We start from the raw sequence: 18,827 nt of genomic DNA, 5'->3' as shown, positions 1-18,827 counted from the left end.
GTTGGCACAGATAAGGTAGGGCTTCAGTCTTGATCCTTGAATGAACTACATCTTCAGTGTCTGATGTGGTTACGAGGCTTGTTTCTTCTCTTGATGCAAAAAGGAAAAGGCAAAGACAAACAGGACCTGATTTACTCACTGGTCTAGCACTGTTGGGAATTAACATAGTCACTAGGTATATAAATGATAAACAGAGCAAATACATTTAAACAGGACTCACTGGGAATTCAGTTTGGGAATAGAAGAAACAGTAAACAAGAGCATAGAAATTCCAGGTGTAGCTTAAATAAGATTAAGATGGATCCTGAATGAGGAATAATAATGTGTATAATTAAAATCTGGATAATTTACTTCATGTAACCTTATGGTCATATGGTGAATAAGATGTACACTCAGAAAATACACTAAAGGTAGATTGTATGAAGAAGTGGAAGGTTTGCCAATTTAAATATTTATCCCCTAAAGAAGAGTTCTTTTATTAATTTATTTTTTAAATATTTTATTTACTTGGCTGCAGTGGGTCTTAGTTGTGACATGCAGGATCTTTCGTTGTTCTGCAGCGTGTGAAATCTTAGCTTCCCCATCAGAGATCGAACCCACATCCCCTATGTTTCAGGGTGGATTCTTAGCACTGATCACCAGGGAAGTCCCCCAGAGTTCTTTTGAATAACTTTGAAGAAACTTCTTCCTAGAACTCAGTACGTACGTATTTGGATCTCACTTTTACTGTCACTTTCATGGTTGTGCTCAGTTGCTTCAGTCGTGTCTGACTCCTTATGACTCTATGGACTGTAGCCTGCCAGGCTCCTCTGTCCACGGGGTTCTCCAGGCAAAAGTATTGGCGTGGCGTGCCATTTCTTTCTCCAAGGGATCTTCCCAACCCAGGAATTGAACCCACATCTCCTGCATTGCAGGCAGATTCTTTACCAACTCAGCCACTTGGGAAGCTACTTTTATGGGGTGCATGTGGGTATTTTGGTTGATACTTGATTATAGTGTAGGGATCATTATGGAGAGTTAGTCAGACACAGTCATTTTTACGAATTCAGTAGGACAGTTCAGATGTCTCTCAGATACTCATAGGATTAAGCCATAGGATTTAATCAGAAGCATCACTGACCATTTATTTCTTCAAGAAACATACAAGTGACCAACTCAATAGCATAGTGTTGGTCTGTGGTATTGCTGCAGTTTAAAAGAAACCTGGTTTTTAGAAGCACAGCCTTTTTTTCAGGTGATGTCTATGAACCTGATGAATAATTTTCCCAAAGTAGACTCAGGGTTATTAGACATGAAGACTTGCTGAGAGTAACTCCTCCCTTTTCCCTACTCAGGGATGCAAGTGAGAGAGATCTCATTATATGGATAACCTTAAATCCACTTTGTCTCTGTTTTGAAAGAAATATTTACCAGCTTGTTTTTTAAGATCTCCTATTAGGAACAATGGAGAAGGAAATGGCAACCCACTCCAATACTCTTGCTTGAAAAATTCCATGGACTGTGGAGCCTGGTAGGCTACAGTCCATGGGGTCTCGAAAAGTTGGACACGACTGAGTGACTTCACTTCGCTTCACTTCATTAGGAACAAATTACTTCCCTTATACCCCAGAACTGATCAGGAGAATACTAGATTGAAAACCATTATTCTTGAGGAAGGTAAATGTTAAAATATTATAGTAATGTCACTGGCCAGAATACTGTTTGCCTTGGTAGCCTAAACATGATGATAACTAAACAAGACAAATAAGTCATCTAAATGCCCATTCTTTATGCCAGTGACTACCTCTTGTACCATTGGTGTTTAATTCACTGATTATCATGAAAGCCTTCTAATAACATCTGTTCTTGCCCCAGAATTTATTTTCTACAACAACCGAAGTGATCTTTTTTTTTCTTTTTTAAATTAAAACATTTTATTTTGAGATAATAGTACATTCTCTTTGTTACTATAAGAAATAATACAGGCATGCCTTCCAGTCATTTAATATATATTCATTGGGGACTGTGCTAGGCACTGGGAATACAGAGATGAACAAGACACAAGGGAGAACCAACAGCAGACAGTGTTCACACAGTGTGAGATTTGGGGAAAGGCTGGTGCTGGAAATTGAGTTCCAAATTATCAGTATTTGAAACCAGAGAGTGGAGGGCATTCACTTTTTTAGACCTCCGGAAATTAAAGGCTTACTATAATCCTAGAAAGTTTTATTCAAGAAAAACACATGAATGTCAGAACAGTGAGCTTGGTGGCATTTGAACCTTGAACCAGTAAGCTTCCTAGCAGCCACCTGAGGAAGCAGAATGGTTGGTCAGTTCAGTTGCTCAGTCGTGTCCGACTCTTTGCGACCCCATGAATTGCAGCATGCCAGGCCTCCCTGTCCGTCACCAACTCCCGGAGTTCGCTCAGACTCACATCCATCGAGTAGTTGATGCCATCCAGCCATCTCATCCTCTGTCGTCCCCTTCTCCTCCTGCCCCCAGTCCCTCCCAGCATCAGAGTCTTTTCCAATGAGTCAACTCTTCGCATGAGGTGGCATGGAACTCGGCAAAAGCCAGTCTCCACAGGATTGTCACTCTTTGACCTATTTGGCAACATTCTGAAAACCTCTGCTCTCAGCATTTGTTTTTATTTGATTCAGAGCCCACTCTGCTAAGAGGTCTGTTCCAGGGCACTTATCAGAAATATTCATTGGGAATTGTTTAACATGACATTTGTCTGAGGAGGAATTACCAGTTCAGGTAACAAAAGGCTGACAAATTTAAAAAGAAAAGCTGAGATAAAGGATATCCATAGAGGACTTTGAAAACCTCTGATGTATTCCTAGTACTCTGGAAGGTAACACAAATGTATAGTGCTATGTGTCTGCCAAGGAATGACTTGAGAAGGCTATAATCCCTCACTCTTGTTTACCGAGAGGCTGCATACAAGTAGGAGATGAAGGGCAAGGCAGAGCTATTAACTTCCTACTGTAATATTGAAAGGATGCCCCAACACACACACAGAGCTATTTGGCAAAAACAGAAAGACTACTGGTAGTCCAGTAGTAGAGAATCCACCTGCCAGTGTAGGGGGACACTTGTTCATTCCTTGGTCTGGGAAGATTCCACATACCTTGGGGCAGCTAAGCCCAGACACCACAACAACTGAAGCCTTCATGCTCTAGAGAGCATGTTCCGCAACAAGAAAAGCCACTGCAGTAAGAAGCCCATGCACTGCACCTAGAGAAAATAGCTTGCCACAGTTAGAGAAAGCCTGCACGCAGCAGAGACCCAGTGCAACAAAAAACAGATTTTTTTAGAAGAAGTAGACTTACCTTTTCACAGCATTTAGGCAACATATTTAGCTTGTTGAATTAAGCTAATGAAGCAGAGACCACATATGACAGAATATAGGCTTTACAGAATTCCAAGAAAATCACTAAGCAAATAGTAAACCCTAAAGAGGTGGAAGATTCTGATTTCTCGAGTTGCCACAATATTTTTAAAATATTCACTTATTAAAAAAAAAAGTAGCCCATACACAGGGAAACAGTATGAAAAGGCAAAAAAGATATGAAACTGAAAGATGAACTCCCCAGGTCGGTGGTAAAGTCGTGTCTGCCTCTTGTGATCCCATGGACTGTAGCCTGCCAGGCTCCTTTGTCCATGGGATTCTCCAGGCAAGAATACTGGAGTGAGTTGCCATTTCCTTCTCCAGAGGATATTCCTGATCCAGGAATCGAACTTGGGTCTCCTGCATTGCAGGCAGATTTGACCGAGCTATGAGGGAAAGCCCTGTGAGGGTACCCAGTATCCTGCTGGAGAAGAGTGGAGAAATAACTCCAGAAAGAATGAAGAGACAGCCAAAGCAAAAACAACTCCCAATTGTTGATGTGACTGGTGATGGAAGTAAAGTCTGATGCTGTAAAGAACAGTATTGTATAGGAGCCTGGAATGTTAGCTGCATGAATGAAGGTAAATTGGAAGTGGTCAAATAGGAGATGGCAAGAGTGAACATAGACATTTTAGGAATCAGTGAACTAAAATGGACTGGAATGGGTGAATTTAACTCAGATAACCATTGTATCTACTACGGTGGGCAGGAATCCTTTAGAAGAAATGGAGTGGCCCTCATAGTCAACGAGAGAGTCTGAAATGCAGTTCTTAGGTGCAGTCTCAAAAACAACAGAATGATCTCTCTTCGTTTCCAAGGCAAACCATTCAGTATCACAGTAATCCAAGGCTATGCCCCAACCAAATAATACTGAAGAAGCTCAAGTTGAACAGTTCTATGAAGACCTATAAGATCTTGTAGAACTAACATCCAAAAAAGATGTCCTTTTCCCAACCCAGGGATCGAACCCAGGTCTCCCACATTGCAGGCAGATTCTTTACTGTCTGAACCACTGGGGAAGCCCATGAGGAACAAAAGAGCCCCAAAATACATGAATTAGCAGAGTCGAAGGGTGAAATAGAAAATTTAAATACAAAGGTTGGAGACTTTAATACCCCACTTTGAGTAGTGGATAAACCAACTAAACACAGATAATGGAAGGCTTGAGCACTACTGTAAACCAACTAGACCAAGCAGACATCTGTGGAATACTGTATCCAAGAGCAGCAAATATACATTTTTCTCAATTGCTCATGGAACATTCTCTAGGATAGAAATATGTTAGGCCATAAAACAAACGTTGGTAAATTTAAAAGGATTGAAGTCATACAGTGTGTTTTCTGGCTACAATAGAATGAAATTAGAAATCAGTAACAGAAGGAAATTTGGGAAATTCACAAATAATGTGAAAATTAAACACCACCTCAAAATAAGCGGTTGATCGAAGGGAAAAAATGGTAAATCAGAAAACACTTTGGGATGAATGATAAAAACACACTGAAATTTATGGGATGCAGCTTGAACAGCACTTAGGGGAAATTTATGGTTGTAAAATGTCAGTCTTAAAAAAGAAGAAAGATCCTGGGAGTTCCCTGATGGCCTAGTGGTTGAGATTCTGGGCTTTCACTGCTGTGGCCCAGGTTCACTCCCTGGTTGAGGAACTGAGATCCTGCAAGCCACATAGTGTGGCCAAAAAAAAAAAAAAAGAGACCTCAAATTAATAACTTAACCATCTGCCCTAAAAGACAGGAAAGAAGAGCAGACTAAACCCAAAGCAAGCAGAAGGAAGGAGGATGGTAATGATTGCTGCTGCTGCTGCTAAGTCATTTCAGTCGTGTTCGACTCTGTGCGACCCCATAGGCGGCAGCCCGCTAGGCTTCCCCGTCCCTGGGATTCTCCAGGCAAGAACACTGGAGTGGGTTGCCATTTCCTTCTCCAATGCATGAAGGTGAAAAGTGAAAGTGAGTCGCCCAGTCGTGTCCGACTCTTCGAGACCCCATGGACTACAGCCTACCAGGCTACTCCGCCCATGAGATTTTCCAGGCAAGAGTACTGGACAATGATTAGAATGTAAATAAATGAAATAAAATCAATCGAAAAAGCAATAAAAGTTGCTTTTGTTTTTAAAGATCAACAAAATTGATAAAGTTTTAGTTAGACTGAACATGAAAAAAGAATACTCAAACTACGAAAGTCAGGAACAAATGAGAGGACATGATGACTGACATTGCAGGAATAAAGATTATAAGAGTAGTCCTTGAATGACTATATGCCAAAACGTTGGATCTGCTAAGATGAAATGGACAGATCTTAGAATGAAACAAGCTCCTAAAACTAACAACAAAAAAGAAAAACTGAATATACATATCTATGACTAGTAAAGAGATTGAATAGGTAATTTTAAAACTTCCCATAAAGCAAAACCCATGCCTTCACTGGTGAGTTGTACAAAACACATACAGAAGAATTCACACCAGTCCTTCACAAAGTCTTCTAGAAAATAAAAGAGGAGGGGGTGCTTCCAAACTCATACACTGAGGCCATTATTATCCTGACAACTAAAACCAGATGAAGACATCAAAAGAAAGATATAGATCAATATCTGTAATGAGTATGGATGCAAAAATCCTCAACAAAACCCAGCAATATAAAATAAAGGACTGCTGTCTGCCCTCTGTATCCTTAGGTTCTGCCTCCAACTATGGATTAAAAATATTCAGGGGGATATTTTCCAGAAAGTTCCAAAAAGCAAAACTTGAATCTAGGCACTCCAACAACTGTTCACATAACCTTTACATTGTGTTGGGCTTCCGCGATGGCTCAAGGGTAAAGAATTCACCTGCAATTCAGGAGATACTGGTTCGATCCCTGGGTGGGGAAGATCCCCTGGAGGAGGAAATGGCAAACCACTCCAGTATTCTTGGCCTGGAGAATCCCCTGGACAGAGGAGCCTGGTGGGCTACAGTCCATAGGGTCACAGAGAGACAGACATGATGGTATTATGAACAATCTAGGGGTGATTTAAAGTATATGGAAGGTTATATGTCCGTAGGTTATATGTAAATACTGTGCCATAGAATAAAGGACAAGAGGTATGTTTGTCTCTGTCATCAGAGACAGAAAAAGCATTTAACAAGATCCTGCACACTTTTGTGTTAAAAACATTCAGCAATCTAGGAATACACTGAAAACTTCCTCGCCCCAATAAAGAGCATTTGTGGAAACCCATGGCCGACTTTATACTTAATGATGAAAGATTGAGTGGTTTTCCGTAAGATCAGGCACAAAACAAGAATGTCTGCTTTTGCTACTTCTATTCAATATTGTATGGGAAGTTTTAGCTGGAGCAGTTAGTCAGGGAAATAGCTAAAAGGCATCTCGATTGAAAAGGAAGGTGTATAAGTATTTCTGATTGCATGTATCATGATCCTATATATAAATAATTCTGAGATCAATATACAAAAATGATTTTTATTTATATACATCTAACAATGAAAAACAAAAATATAATTAGGAAAATAATTCCATGTACAATAGCATCAAAAAAAATAAAAATCTAGGAATAAATCTTTTAGAAAGTGCAAGACTCATTTGTATACTAAAGACTTCAAAAATTTGTTGAAAGAGGTAAATGGAGCAACATCCCATGTTCATGGACCAGGAAAGAATAGTTTGAAGATGGCAGTACTCCCCAGATTGATCCTTAGATTCCCTGCTGCCTCTGTCAAAATTCTGTTTTTCTCTTTTGCAGAAATTGACAAGATGATCCTAAAATTCATGTGGAAATTCAAGGGGCCCTGGATAGCCCAAACAGTCTTATAAAAGAACAGAATTGGAGGGCTCATTCTTCTTTATTTCAAAGGTCACTAAAAATGTCAGTAATCAAGACAGTGTTTTCCTGGCAAAAGTGTAGGGGGAAAAAAAAATCAATAGACTGAAATTGAAAGTCCAGAAATAAGCCTTCACACTTAATGGCCAGTTGATTTTCTACATGGCTGCCAAGATAATTCAGTGGGGGAAAGAATAGTCTTCAATAGTTGGTTCTTTAACAAATGGATATCTATTTGGCAGCAGAATGAAGTTTGACCCTTAATACCATGTGCAGAATTTAACTCAGAATGAATCACAGACTTAAATGTACTAGCTGAAACTGTATCATCTTCAAAGAAAATACAAGAATTAATCTTTAAGACCCTTGATCATGCTGTTGTTTCTTATATCTGACACCAATAACACAGGTAACAAAAGGAAAAACAAGTAGGACTTTATCCAACTTTGTATGTCCAAATCAACAATATGAAAAGTTGATCTGCAGAATGGGAGAAAATATTTGCTAACCATATTTTTTTTTCACCAGCCCCAGAATATATATAGGATTGAATATATGTAGAATTGAACTGAATTCTTGAATCCTGAATATATATAGAACTCTTGAAGATCAATACTAAAAAGACAAATAATTATTAAAATGATCAAATTGTTTTTAATCATTAGATTTTTTTGAGCAGTTTTAGATTTACAGATGAATTAAGTGGAAAGTAGAGTTCCCATATGTACTCCCTCACCCCTAGAGTCACCTGTTGACATCTTGCCATTGATGTCTTAAATTTGTTAACAGTAGGTGAGCCAATACATTATTATTTACTAAAACCCATAGTTTATATTAGGTCCCACTCTTGGTGTTGTACATTCTCTGGGTTTTGAGAACCCTATAATGACTTGTATCTACCATTGCAGCGTCATACAGCATAGTGTCACGGCCCTGAAGTACTGTACCTATTCATCCCTCACTTGCCTCTCACGCCCATGACAGTCACTGATTGTTTTACTGCCTCCGTAGTTTCACCTTTTCTGGAATATCATGTAGTTGGAATCATACATTATGTAGCCTTTTCAGATTGACTTCCTTCACTTAACAGTGTGCATTTAAGGTTCCTACATGTTTTTGTCTCTGTCTCTTTTCCCCAAATTATTATCAAACTCATATTGCCCTTATTTAATTTTTAAAATTATTTTTTTTTGAAGGATAATTGCTTTGTAGAATTTTGCTGTTTTCTGTCAAACCTCAACATGAGTCAGCCATAGGTATACATGTATCCTTTCCCGTTTGAAACTCTGTCATCTCCATCCCACACCTCTAGATTGATACAGAGCCCCTGTTTGAGTTTCCTGAGATATATAGCAAATTCCCCTTGGCTATCTATTTTACATATGGTAATGTAAGCTTCCATGTTATTCTTTCCATACATCTCACCCTACTCCTCCCCTGTTCCCCTGTCCTGTAAATAAATTCTTCAGTCCCATTTTTCTAGATTCTGTATATATGTGTTAGAATACAGCATTTATCCTTCTCTTTCTGATTCACTTCACTCTGTATAATAGCTTCTAGCTTCATCTACGTCATTAGAACTGACTCAGATGTGTTCCTTTTTATGGCTGAGTAATATTCCATTGTATATATATACAACTTTATCCATTCATCTGTCAGTGGACATCTAGGTTGCTTCCGTGTTCTAGCTATTGTAAATAGTGCTGCAGTGAACAATGGGATACGTGTGTGTCTTCCAGTTTTGATTTCCTCAGGGTATATGCCTAGGAGTGGGATTGCTGGGTTATATGGTGGTTTTATTCGTAGTTCCTTATTTCACTTTTTAAGCCAACCAAAGTCCATGTTAGGTTTCAGTCTTTGTGCTGTGTATTCTGTTATCTGAGATTCTCAGGAGTCTAAATCTGCCATTTATTGTGTGTGGTGACATTTCTGGAGTGGTTTGTTTATTTGTGCTTTTTATAGTTTGGGATTGTGAGCATCAGTTTTGGTGGGATGAATAGGGGGTAGGGAATGCTTTATGTCTGAAAATTTTCATAGGCCCTGTTTAGCATGTATCTCTTAAATCATTTTTACATTTGCTTCTACCAGGTGATTCAAAGATATTACCAGCCAGAATCTTCTTTTTGTTTTGTTTTTCTCAGTTTGGATTTTTTTAGACAAACAGAATAGTATTGTATCAGACTTCTAGTTTGAATGAGGACAGATTAAAATTCCCAAAAACTTTTCGGTCCTACAAGAACCAGGGTGAGATGGACAAACATATTTTCCTGTTATATCCCTGTTTCTCCCCTTTTTTTAGTCTGTACTTTCTCTGAGTTTTTAGTTCTTCAGGGATTCCAACCATATGTTGAAGGGCTCAATGCCAACTTCCTGTCCTCAGGTTCAAGCTTTATCATCTAAACACAACTTGTAAAACCCAAGCCTCTTAGTGAAATTATCAACAACCCAGCAAGTTAAGGCAATTGTCCATTCACACTTCTTTCTTGAGTTCAACTGTGTATTTAAGAAACATATTAGTTGTGTTTTATCCAGGATTTCTAAGTGCTTTGCCACAGGAGAATTTTCAGACATTATTGTTGTCAAGTCCAACTCTCTGTTTTTATTCCTTATTCAGCACCAGGGCTGGCAGGAAAGTATATAACCATTATATATAAAATGCATACAGTAAAGTCTTATTATTATTATTATTTTTTTTTGTCTTTGACACCTGAGATTCCAACATTAGCCTTTATCCACAAAATTTTGATTCTGGTATATTTAAATGTCATTAATAATGTTTCTGCATGATTTATATTTTTGTATATTAAGTTTATCAGACTTTATGACATAAATCTTGATAAGGAAAAATCTGAGGAGACTATTCAGGGTTTGGAAGAAGCTTAAGGTGAAAACATGGTGTATAATGAATGAGCCTGAGTAGTCTTTCAGATGCTTCTAAGTTCTTAGCTGGTTTTGCTCACTGTCAGTTCATTTCAATTCAGTAAATGTCTAGACATAAAACAGTCACCATATTCCTTGCCTTCAAAGAGCAAACAGTTGGGAATATAGTTTCCTTCCTATTTAGTGATAGTGTATTGTCAGTTCTACCCTTAAAGCCTCTCAATAGAGCATAAGTGGCCAAGAGTATGGACTTTAGAGCCAGATCATCTAGGGTAGATCTAGGGATGTGTACTACCTATGAAACTTTTGTCAAGTTACTTAATCTCTCTGTGCTTTAAGTTTTGTAATCTATAAATAGGGATAACAGTAGTTTATCTACATTGTAGGACTGTTGTGTAGATGTAATAATTTAGTTTATATAAATTGTAGAACAGAACGTGACATACGTAATGCTGTATAAGGTTTAGAAATATTATCATTATTATTACTTTTACAATGCTTTTTTTTCTTCACATCTTACTTCTGTCTCTGCCTCGACTATCTTTTTACATTCTCCTGTCTCATGGACTGGTTTTAAAAAACTCTTAAGTCACAACAGAACATTAGGATAAAAGAACAAATATACAATCAGCATAATCCAACCTTTCTCTAGAATAGGTACATATTTGCAGTAGTCATCTATTGAACCCATGCTTTGTAGTTAGTGATATAGACAGAATACTCGATTAAAATTCACTGTATTTTTATATTATTATTTAGTTGTAAGGTCTAAGGCTAATTTTTATGTTTTTCAGGTTTTCTAATATAAGTATTTTTATAATCAGGAGAAATCTAATAAATATAAGTTAATCAAACTAAAAACTATGCTGAATTCCAGTCATCCCTTTCAGGTATATATCCAGAAGAAACAGTAACAGCAAAACCTCTGATTCCTCATAAAACACAAAGAATAAATTCCATGTCCTAGAGTCTCCACTAGCATTAGCCTACAGGTACTTCTGTGGAAATCAGCAAGATATACCATGCTCCACTGTCCCCCCGTCTCACGTGATTGCCTTTCAGAGTTCTCGCTTCTAAGAGGAAGTGCCCCATGTTGGAACTTAGGGCTTGGCAAGCTGACTAAATTTTAGCCCCTGTTAACCTCCTTAGCTAGTTACCTCCGTGTAATGTGAAACTGCACAACTCTATGGCATGGCCTCATTCATGACACCTTCTGGTGTGCAGTTGAGCTCTGCCCTAAGTCTCTGTGTGCTGTGTGCTCAACTGTGTCCCGCTCTCTGCAACCCTATGGACTTGTAGACTGCCAGGGGATAGTCTGTGGGGATTTTCCAGGGCAAGAATACTGGAGTGGGTAGTACTGGGTTCGATTCCCAACCCAGGAATCAAACCAGGGTCTCCTCTTTGCAGGCAGATTCTTTACCAGCTGAGCTACCAGGGAAGCCCATCCTAAGTCTCTAATCTTACTTATTAATTCAGCCTTTGTTTCACTGAGTGCCAGCTAAATGTAAATATCACTCTTTACAGTTTTATCAGATAATCCTCCTCCCCTCATATGCCATTGACTACTCTCACATTTGTTTGTCTGCTCATTCTGGCAACATTTGAGGAGTCATTTACACCTTTGTTCATCTAGACACTGGTATCCCCTGAAGAGCAATTTTTCTTAAACCCTTCTTTGCTTACTCCAGTGTACATTATACTTCTTGTTTTCAGTCTTTCTCACTTACCCTGCCATTTTGTGGTCACTTACTTGTTTATCTTGCAGTTCTCGTTCATTCCAACAAGTATTTATTGATATTCCTTCATGTGCCTGGCACTGCTGTACACGGAAGATACAGTAGTGAATGAAGTAAAGTGTTGCCCTCCTGAAGCGTGTATTCTATGGATGAGACATAGTAAACAAAGATTCAATTATTATTTGATGCATGTGTTAGACTTGTCTTAATAGCTGTAAAATGTAAACCCAGAAATAAGATTCATATTTAAGAATAAAAAAGTTGTTTCAGTACCTGTCCAGGTACAAAGTATTTCTAGATACTGATTGAAATTCTCAAAATCTTGTCAGTGACCTTTGTTTTAATTTACTTTAGCTGATAAGTATTTTGTGGCATGTATTTTGTTTTTAGTGTGCTTTTAAGCTTTTTATTGCAGTAGCTGGGACAAGTAATATAATTATATTACTAATGAGGTGTTAAAAAGTGTGTCATCTTAATTTTTGTGTCATATTTCCACATTTCCTCTACATTCAAAAAAATGCAGGTATTTGGGGCAAAATACTAATAAGATTCTCTTTACCTCCACCCCAAGAAAAAAAGTTAACTGGTGTTTATTTGTTAAACAGTGATGCTGAAGCAGGCATTTAGGGGGGTGGTGGGTAAAAGTACAAAATGAGGGTATGGTATTACTTTTGGGGGATTTAGAGCCTGTAAGGAGGGACAGGTAACAGACACAATCAGATTTGTTTATTACTTAGTAAAATGAAAGTGAAAAGTAAGACTAGAGGAATGTTCCAGTGTTAATAACCTAGATAGGTGTGTGTGAGGCAAATGAGTTCTTAATCAGAAGGTTAAAATAATTGTACTGTTAAATAGGCCCACCATAAAATAGTGCTACTTTCTCAATAAAAACCTTAATGGAAGTAAAACTATCAAGTTAATAAATAATTTTTTAAAAAAAGTGTTAAAATTATGTGCTTGGCTTCCCAGGTGGCGCTAGTGGTAAAGAACTTAACCTGCCAATGTAGGAAACCTAAGAGATGCAAGTTCGATCCCTGGTTGGGAAGGTCCCCAGAGGAGGAAATGGCAACCCACTCCAGTATTCTTGCCTGGAGAATCCCATGGACAGAGAAGCCTGGCAGGCTACAGTCCATAGGGTCACAAAGAGTCGGACACAACTGAAGCAGCTTAACAGGCTTGGGTGTGCTTGGGTGTTATGGACCTTGTGTTAGAAACGTCATTATCAGGCTATCATTATTCTAAAATGTAAGGTAAATGGCAATATTGAACACAATCGAAAAGAATGTTAGTATTTAAAATTTACTAGAAATGTCGGACACAGCTGAGCGACTGAAGAAATGTATAGCTTTTGGAGAAAAGTTGGAAGTCAGTTTGAGAGATTGCTAGAGGTCAGTGCAGTGTCAGGGGCATGGCTGCCGCAGTAGCCTGTGGCAGCCTCAGAAGGCACTGCAGTGCTGGGAGACAGAAGTGCCTCTCTTCCTGGGAGTCGCTCCTTTGATGTCCAGCAGTGCTGCTCTGTTACTCTGCTGTGCTGAAATATTTCTGTTCCTTCAGCACCATGCTCAATTTGAGGCCCTTGCATGTCTTTTTCTTCCTGTCTCGAGCAATTTTCTTATTTCTCTCTACTCTTTCTCATGGCTTATTCCTATTCATTCTTTTAATTCACATATCAGTTGTGACTTCATCCAAGAAGTTGTTTTCAAATCCCTCCCCCCAAATTTCAGTTAGATTTTTCTGACAAAAGGTATTTGAAAAATATGCTGTACACCTCCAGTGTAGTCTTTAACATAAATTATAATCTTGTGTATTTATTATCCCTGACTGTGAGTTACATGAGGGCAAAAATGACTTGTATCCCCAATGTCTAGCACAGTACATAAGTACTTAGTAAATAGCAGTACTTTGACTGAAGGATACATACGTTTTCCTTCTGACCAGATTTAGTGCACAGAGGATTTTAGATATCATTTATAAGACTGCTCTTCTCCTCAAAGTGTTCATCATCTAGTTGGAGGGCCAAAGTAAAATCATGCGAAAAGGTAAAATAACAAATGATGAAGGCCAACGTGAATCACTAGTTTACTGGTTGACTCAAAGTAGAATTAAAAATAGCCTGATTAAAAGTGTTGACAACATGCTATGAATTCAGGGCAAGGCAACAGATCACTGGATGCTAGAGTAATCTATCAATGGAGACTTGGTCATGGAAAAAGAGTTTCAATTGGGTGTTGGAGGAGGAGAAGGATTGGTTAGGTGAGAGGAGGGACTGTTCTGGCCTATTAGACACTGTTACTGTTCTAAACACTTTGGTTCCAAAGGATGAAAGCCTGTACATCTCTGAAATGTACCTTTTCAAAATCTAAGGATTTCCCTTTAGGAGTAAAATGACATGAGATTAGTTTTTCACTTTGTTTACCGCAGTTGACTTGAGACAAGAAACAGTCTGTCTTAGGCTCATTTTTTGTGTGAAGTAAGAATACCACCGCCTTGCCAATCTTACAGATCTTACCATGTTGATAAAATGAGATATTACAGTAAAATTATTTGAAATGAATAAAAATATTCTAGAAATGCAGCTTGTGTTTATTTCCATTCTAATGTATATGCCTGGCAATAGAGAGCTTGAGCTATTTTTCAGCTTGGAGATGTTACACTGCTACAGAAATTGAATGTTAGAGTTCTTGGTTTTCAACATGAGCTTTAACATGGTGTGGAGGGTAGGTGGTGGTGGTGGCTCTGGAGCAACTCTTGTTACTTGCTGTGGAATCCTTATTTTGATCCTTCAGCCAGTGCAATTTTAAGGGGCTCTGTTCTGGGCATTTCGTCTCTGGATGACCCTTCTGATTGATGTAGAGGACATGGAATTCCATTTTCATAATGTATGATTTTATTTTTTTCCTTGAAACCTGAATTTAATTATGTTTAGTCTTTAACAACTTTTCCTTCCAACACTCATTATATATAAATTTGCATCAAGTGATTTTTGCATCTGAGAATGATCTTTTTAATTACTTTCTAGTATCCCAAGGTTCCCTTTGTTTTTTCTTTTTAAAATTTCTGTGTTTTATGAAAACAGTTTTTTATTATTTACTTTTAATGAAAAGCTTTAACTCTGACTTTAATAGGCACATGAACCATATCTTTAAAAACTGAGATATAATTGACATATACTCTTAGCAAATTTCGTATAAGCAGTATGGTATTATTAACTGTAGTCACTATGCTGTACTGAAACATACAATTCTTGCAATAACTATGAGAGAGGTTCTATTATTCCCATTTGATAGATGAGGAAAGAGGCAGTAAGTTACTCAGCGGTTATATAACTTATCTAGGATCACACAGCTAGTAGCTGTGAGCTGGGAAGAGAATGCATACAGTCTGGCTCTACAGTAATTGCTTTTAACCACTGTACTACATTGCTTATTGTCTCATTGGATTGTCCTTGAAAAGATTAAAAAACACAGAAATAAGATTCACTTTGTAAACATAGACTGTTTACCCTGGTTAGACCGGATTTCATTTATTCCATTTAGCACATATTTACTAGGTGTCTTTATGTTTTGGACACTGATAAATTGTCCAATGTTTTGGACGCTGAATTTTGAACAAGATGTACATAATCCTGAACTCATGAAATAAGAGACTTAGAAACCCCAGAGATGAGCTAAACTATATGCTTCATTTGCCTTGATAATACACCTCATTTGTCCTGAAAGTATCATTGTTTTGTGTGGTTGGTGCCTAGTATAACTGACATTTGTAGTGCTGACACAGTCATGAAATAGATTATGTTCTTCATATCCTGTTTGTTAAGACAGGAAGAGGATAAAATAGACTGAGAAAGCTTCTTTAGAAGTCTTAATCTCCTGTTTTACCACTATACAAAAAGATCCCCAGAAAATTCTACTTATTTGCTCCGAGATTGGTTTTTTGTTTTAAGATTCCTATAAATAGTATGAATATAAAAGGTGTGTTTCTGAAAGTGTTTTAGTTGTGTGAAAAACTTAAATATTTTTTCCTTGATTATATGAGAAAACTGTATGTTACCATAGCATTAATATTTAAAATAGTTTCTCAGCAGGCCTCCTTTAGCCCTACTGGGAGTAAGGGTAAGCATGGTATTTTTCTTTCTGTAACTTAAGTGACTTGAATAAAATTGAACAAGAAAGAAACAAAAAACAAGGGGAAAAAAAGGATGATGGTACTTCAGGTGAAAATAACCTGAAGTTTTGCATAATTTGATTCTTTTATATAGTAACAGTGTTCATGAGTAATTTTTTTTTTTAACTCTACAAAAATGTTTTTATCTGTGTTGGGACTGCAGTGGAACTTCCTCATAGTGTCTGTTTTCTTCTGTTTAATAATTTCTTGTATGAAATATTCCAGCAGACTCAGCCATTAGTAGAAGAAACTGATACGCCTCTAATTCTTGCCTCATGAATTATCAAAGATAGAAAACGTTACATAAAGAAGCTTCATGTTATATAACAAAGTTTATAGAAAAGTCACCATTTTCTTTTTGACTTAGTCATCTCATTTTTGATAGATTGCAAAGGTCGACTGCAAGGAAATACTAGACATCATATGTAATCTGGAATCTGAGGGTCAGGATAACACAGCATTTGTTCTTTGTACGACTTACCTTACCCAGCAGCTCCAAACTGCAAGTGTATATTGTTCTTGGTAAGTATATTTAGTTTTTATTCCCTTTATTTGTTAGTACATAGTATAGCATTTAGGGTTTATGTAAAACATTGGTTTGTTTCAAACTTAAAGTCTTAAGTGGATTAAATGATGACATGACAATTAAATCTCACTTACAAGCTAAACCATTTAATTAAAAATATTGAGTCCAAAAATAAAGAAAGAGTGAAAAGTCTGAGCTCCTCTTGATTATTTCATGGAGGGTTGTCTGTTAACTTCAATATAAATCTTCTTCTTTGGAGATAAAATTATGGCAGTGTGAACCAAATAGGTGTGAGTTTGTTATCCTTTACATTTATTTCACATCTTCTGGTAGTCACTTTCCCCCTCATACTTGGAAACGCACTAATTATCTAGGTTTCTAGGTCAAACTTGTACTAGAGAGGGAAATCGTTTTGAATAGTAATCTTTTTTGCAACTTTAGTACTGTTCAGCAAAATTGCATTATTTGGTTTTAATTCAGTTTATGTCTTGTTTGCATACAGAGTACTTAGTTGCTAAAAAGGAAACAATAAATGTAATCCATGGTTCTTTCATCCTAATTGTACTGAAGCTATTTAGGACAGCAGGACAAACCTCTTAAAATGTAACACTCTGTCTGTATCAGATTAGTGGTATGGATAACACTATAAGGTATTAGAGAAAGGTGCTCACTGTATACCAGAATTTAAGCAGGGTGTTAAGAGAGGAGGTAGTATTCAACGAATGGATTGGTTGAATTTGCATCATCTTGATTAGAAGAGCTTTTAAGGATGGCTTGAAGTTGGAAATAAGCATTTTGTTTATAGGAAAACCTAGTAAAGCCTTTCATATATACTTCAGCCCTTATAGAGAAGGCAATGGCACCCCACTCCAGTACTCTTGCCTGGAAAATCCCATGGACAGAGGAGCCTGGTAGGCTTCAGTCCATGGGGTCGCTAAGAGTCGGGCACTACTGAGCGACTTCACTTTGACTTTTCACTTTCATGCAATGGAGAAGGAAATGGCAACCCACTCCAGTATTCTTGCCTGGAGAATCCCAGGGACAGAGGAGCCTGGTGGGCTGCCGTCTATGGGGTCGCACAGAGTTGGACACAACTGAAGCGACTCAGCAGCAGCAGCAGCAGCAGCAGCAGCAGCAGCCCTTATTGATCTCCCTCTGGAGCATCTGTATATATTTCTAAAGTTTTATAGCTGTTAGCATTTTTTAATGTTACTGTACTTCTTTTTATTTACTAATTTGTATAGAAATATTATTTGTGTTCCATAGATTATCTCACATGAGATAATCATTGTACAGATAAGGGAGTGGAGGTTTAAAGGAATTCTAGAAGTCTTCCTCTGCACACGGTCTCAGGGCTAAAGTCATAGAGTGGAGCACAGGGTTTTGGCTCCTCACAGAGTTGTTTTCTTGACACAGGGCCAGAATTCAAATGGCAGTCTTCTGCTGCCGCTTCCTCTATGCTAGACTAGCATCTCCCATGAGGGAGGAGATAGTGGGGCAGGACTTAACTATATTTTGTAATAATCATTGTGGACATTTTATTAGCCAACCAAAAGAAATGATGTAACTAAAAAGAAATTTTAGCAGAGCCGTGAGATTTTTGATCACTATCAAGTAGAAGAATTTGTTTGCTTTTCATGCATAAGAAATTGGAGAGTTAACCTCAGTAAAGCAGATGTATTTATTTACTGCTGGTGGAGCAACCCTCATTTTTTCTTGTTATAGTTATTTTCTTTGCCTATAATGAATATAGGCATTTTTTTCTTTTATAGTTACTTTCTTTGCCTATAGGGAGTAATATCAGCTAGCTGCAGCTAGGTTTTTAGTGCAAAGAAATCACATTAAATCACATAGGGGATGTGTTACAGATTATAAAGAGTTTTTAAAACTGTAGTCACATGGTTCTTGTAATATTCTTGATACAGCTTCCCTTGTTTCCCTAATGGGTCTAGGATTAATGTTCTTCTCCTGCAGCAGGAAGGGATTAACAGGGATTTCCCACTTGTTGGCCTCCTAAGGAGCTGTAATGAGTAAAGGAAAGGAAAGAAAATCTTAAATCACTTCACACTTTGTTAAAAGTAAGCTTCTTCCTAGCATTTCAGAAGGAAATAGAATATAAAATTTTAGAATTTTGAAGTATTCTTTCACCCTTCTATTTGGAGAGAGGGGAGTGGGTGGTAAGGTAGTAGATATTAGAATTAGAATAGCCATGACATAAAAACTGAATTTTACTAAGGAAAATAAATCCCAGGAATTCTGTTCACATAGATTAGATTCTTCTGTTGTGATCGAGATGTTCCTGTGTTGAAGATAGTAGGC

General features: G+C 37.6%; 1 protein-coding gene across 1 annotated transcript in view; it reads left to right on the top strand.

The window, feature by feature from the left end:
- The window catches only part of RLF (RLF zinc finger), an 88,581-nt gene that overhangs the window by 54,738 nt on the left and 15,016 nt on the right, over positions 1–18,827 (top strand). Inside the window, exon 6 of the mRNA XM_040231571.1 lies at positions 16,368–16,504. Coding sequence (XP_040087505.1) covers positions 16,368–16,504 — 137 coding nt within the window. The remainder of the gene's footprint in view (positions 1–16,367; positions 16,505–18,827) is intronic.

Source organism: Oryx dammah, unplaced genomic scaffold (genome assembly GCF_014754425.2).
Source record: "Oryx dammah isolate SB20612 unplaced genomic scaffold, SCBI_Odam_1.1 HiC_scaffold_28, whole genome shotgun sequence".
Taxonomy (NCBI): Eukaryota; Metazoa; Chordata; class Mammalia; order Artiodactyla; family Bovidae; genus Oryx; species Oryx dammah.
This window is presented reverse-complemented; position numbering and strand designations above follow the sequence as displayed.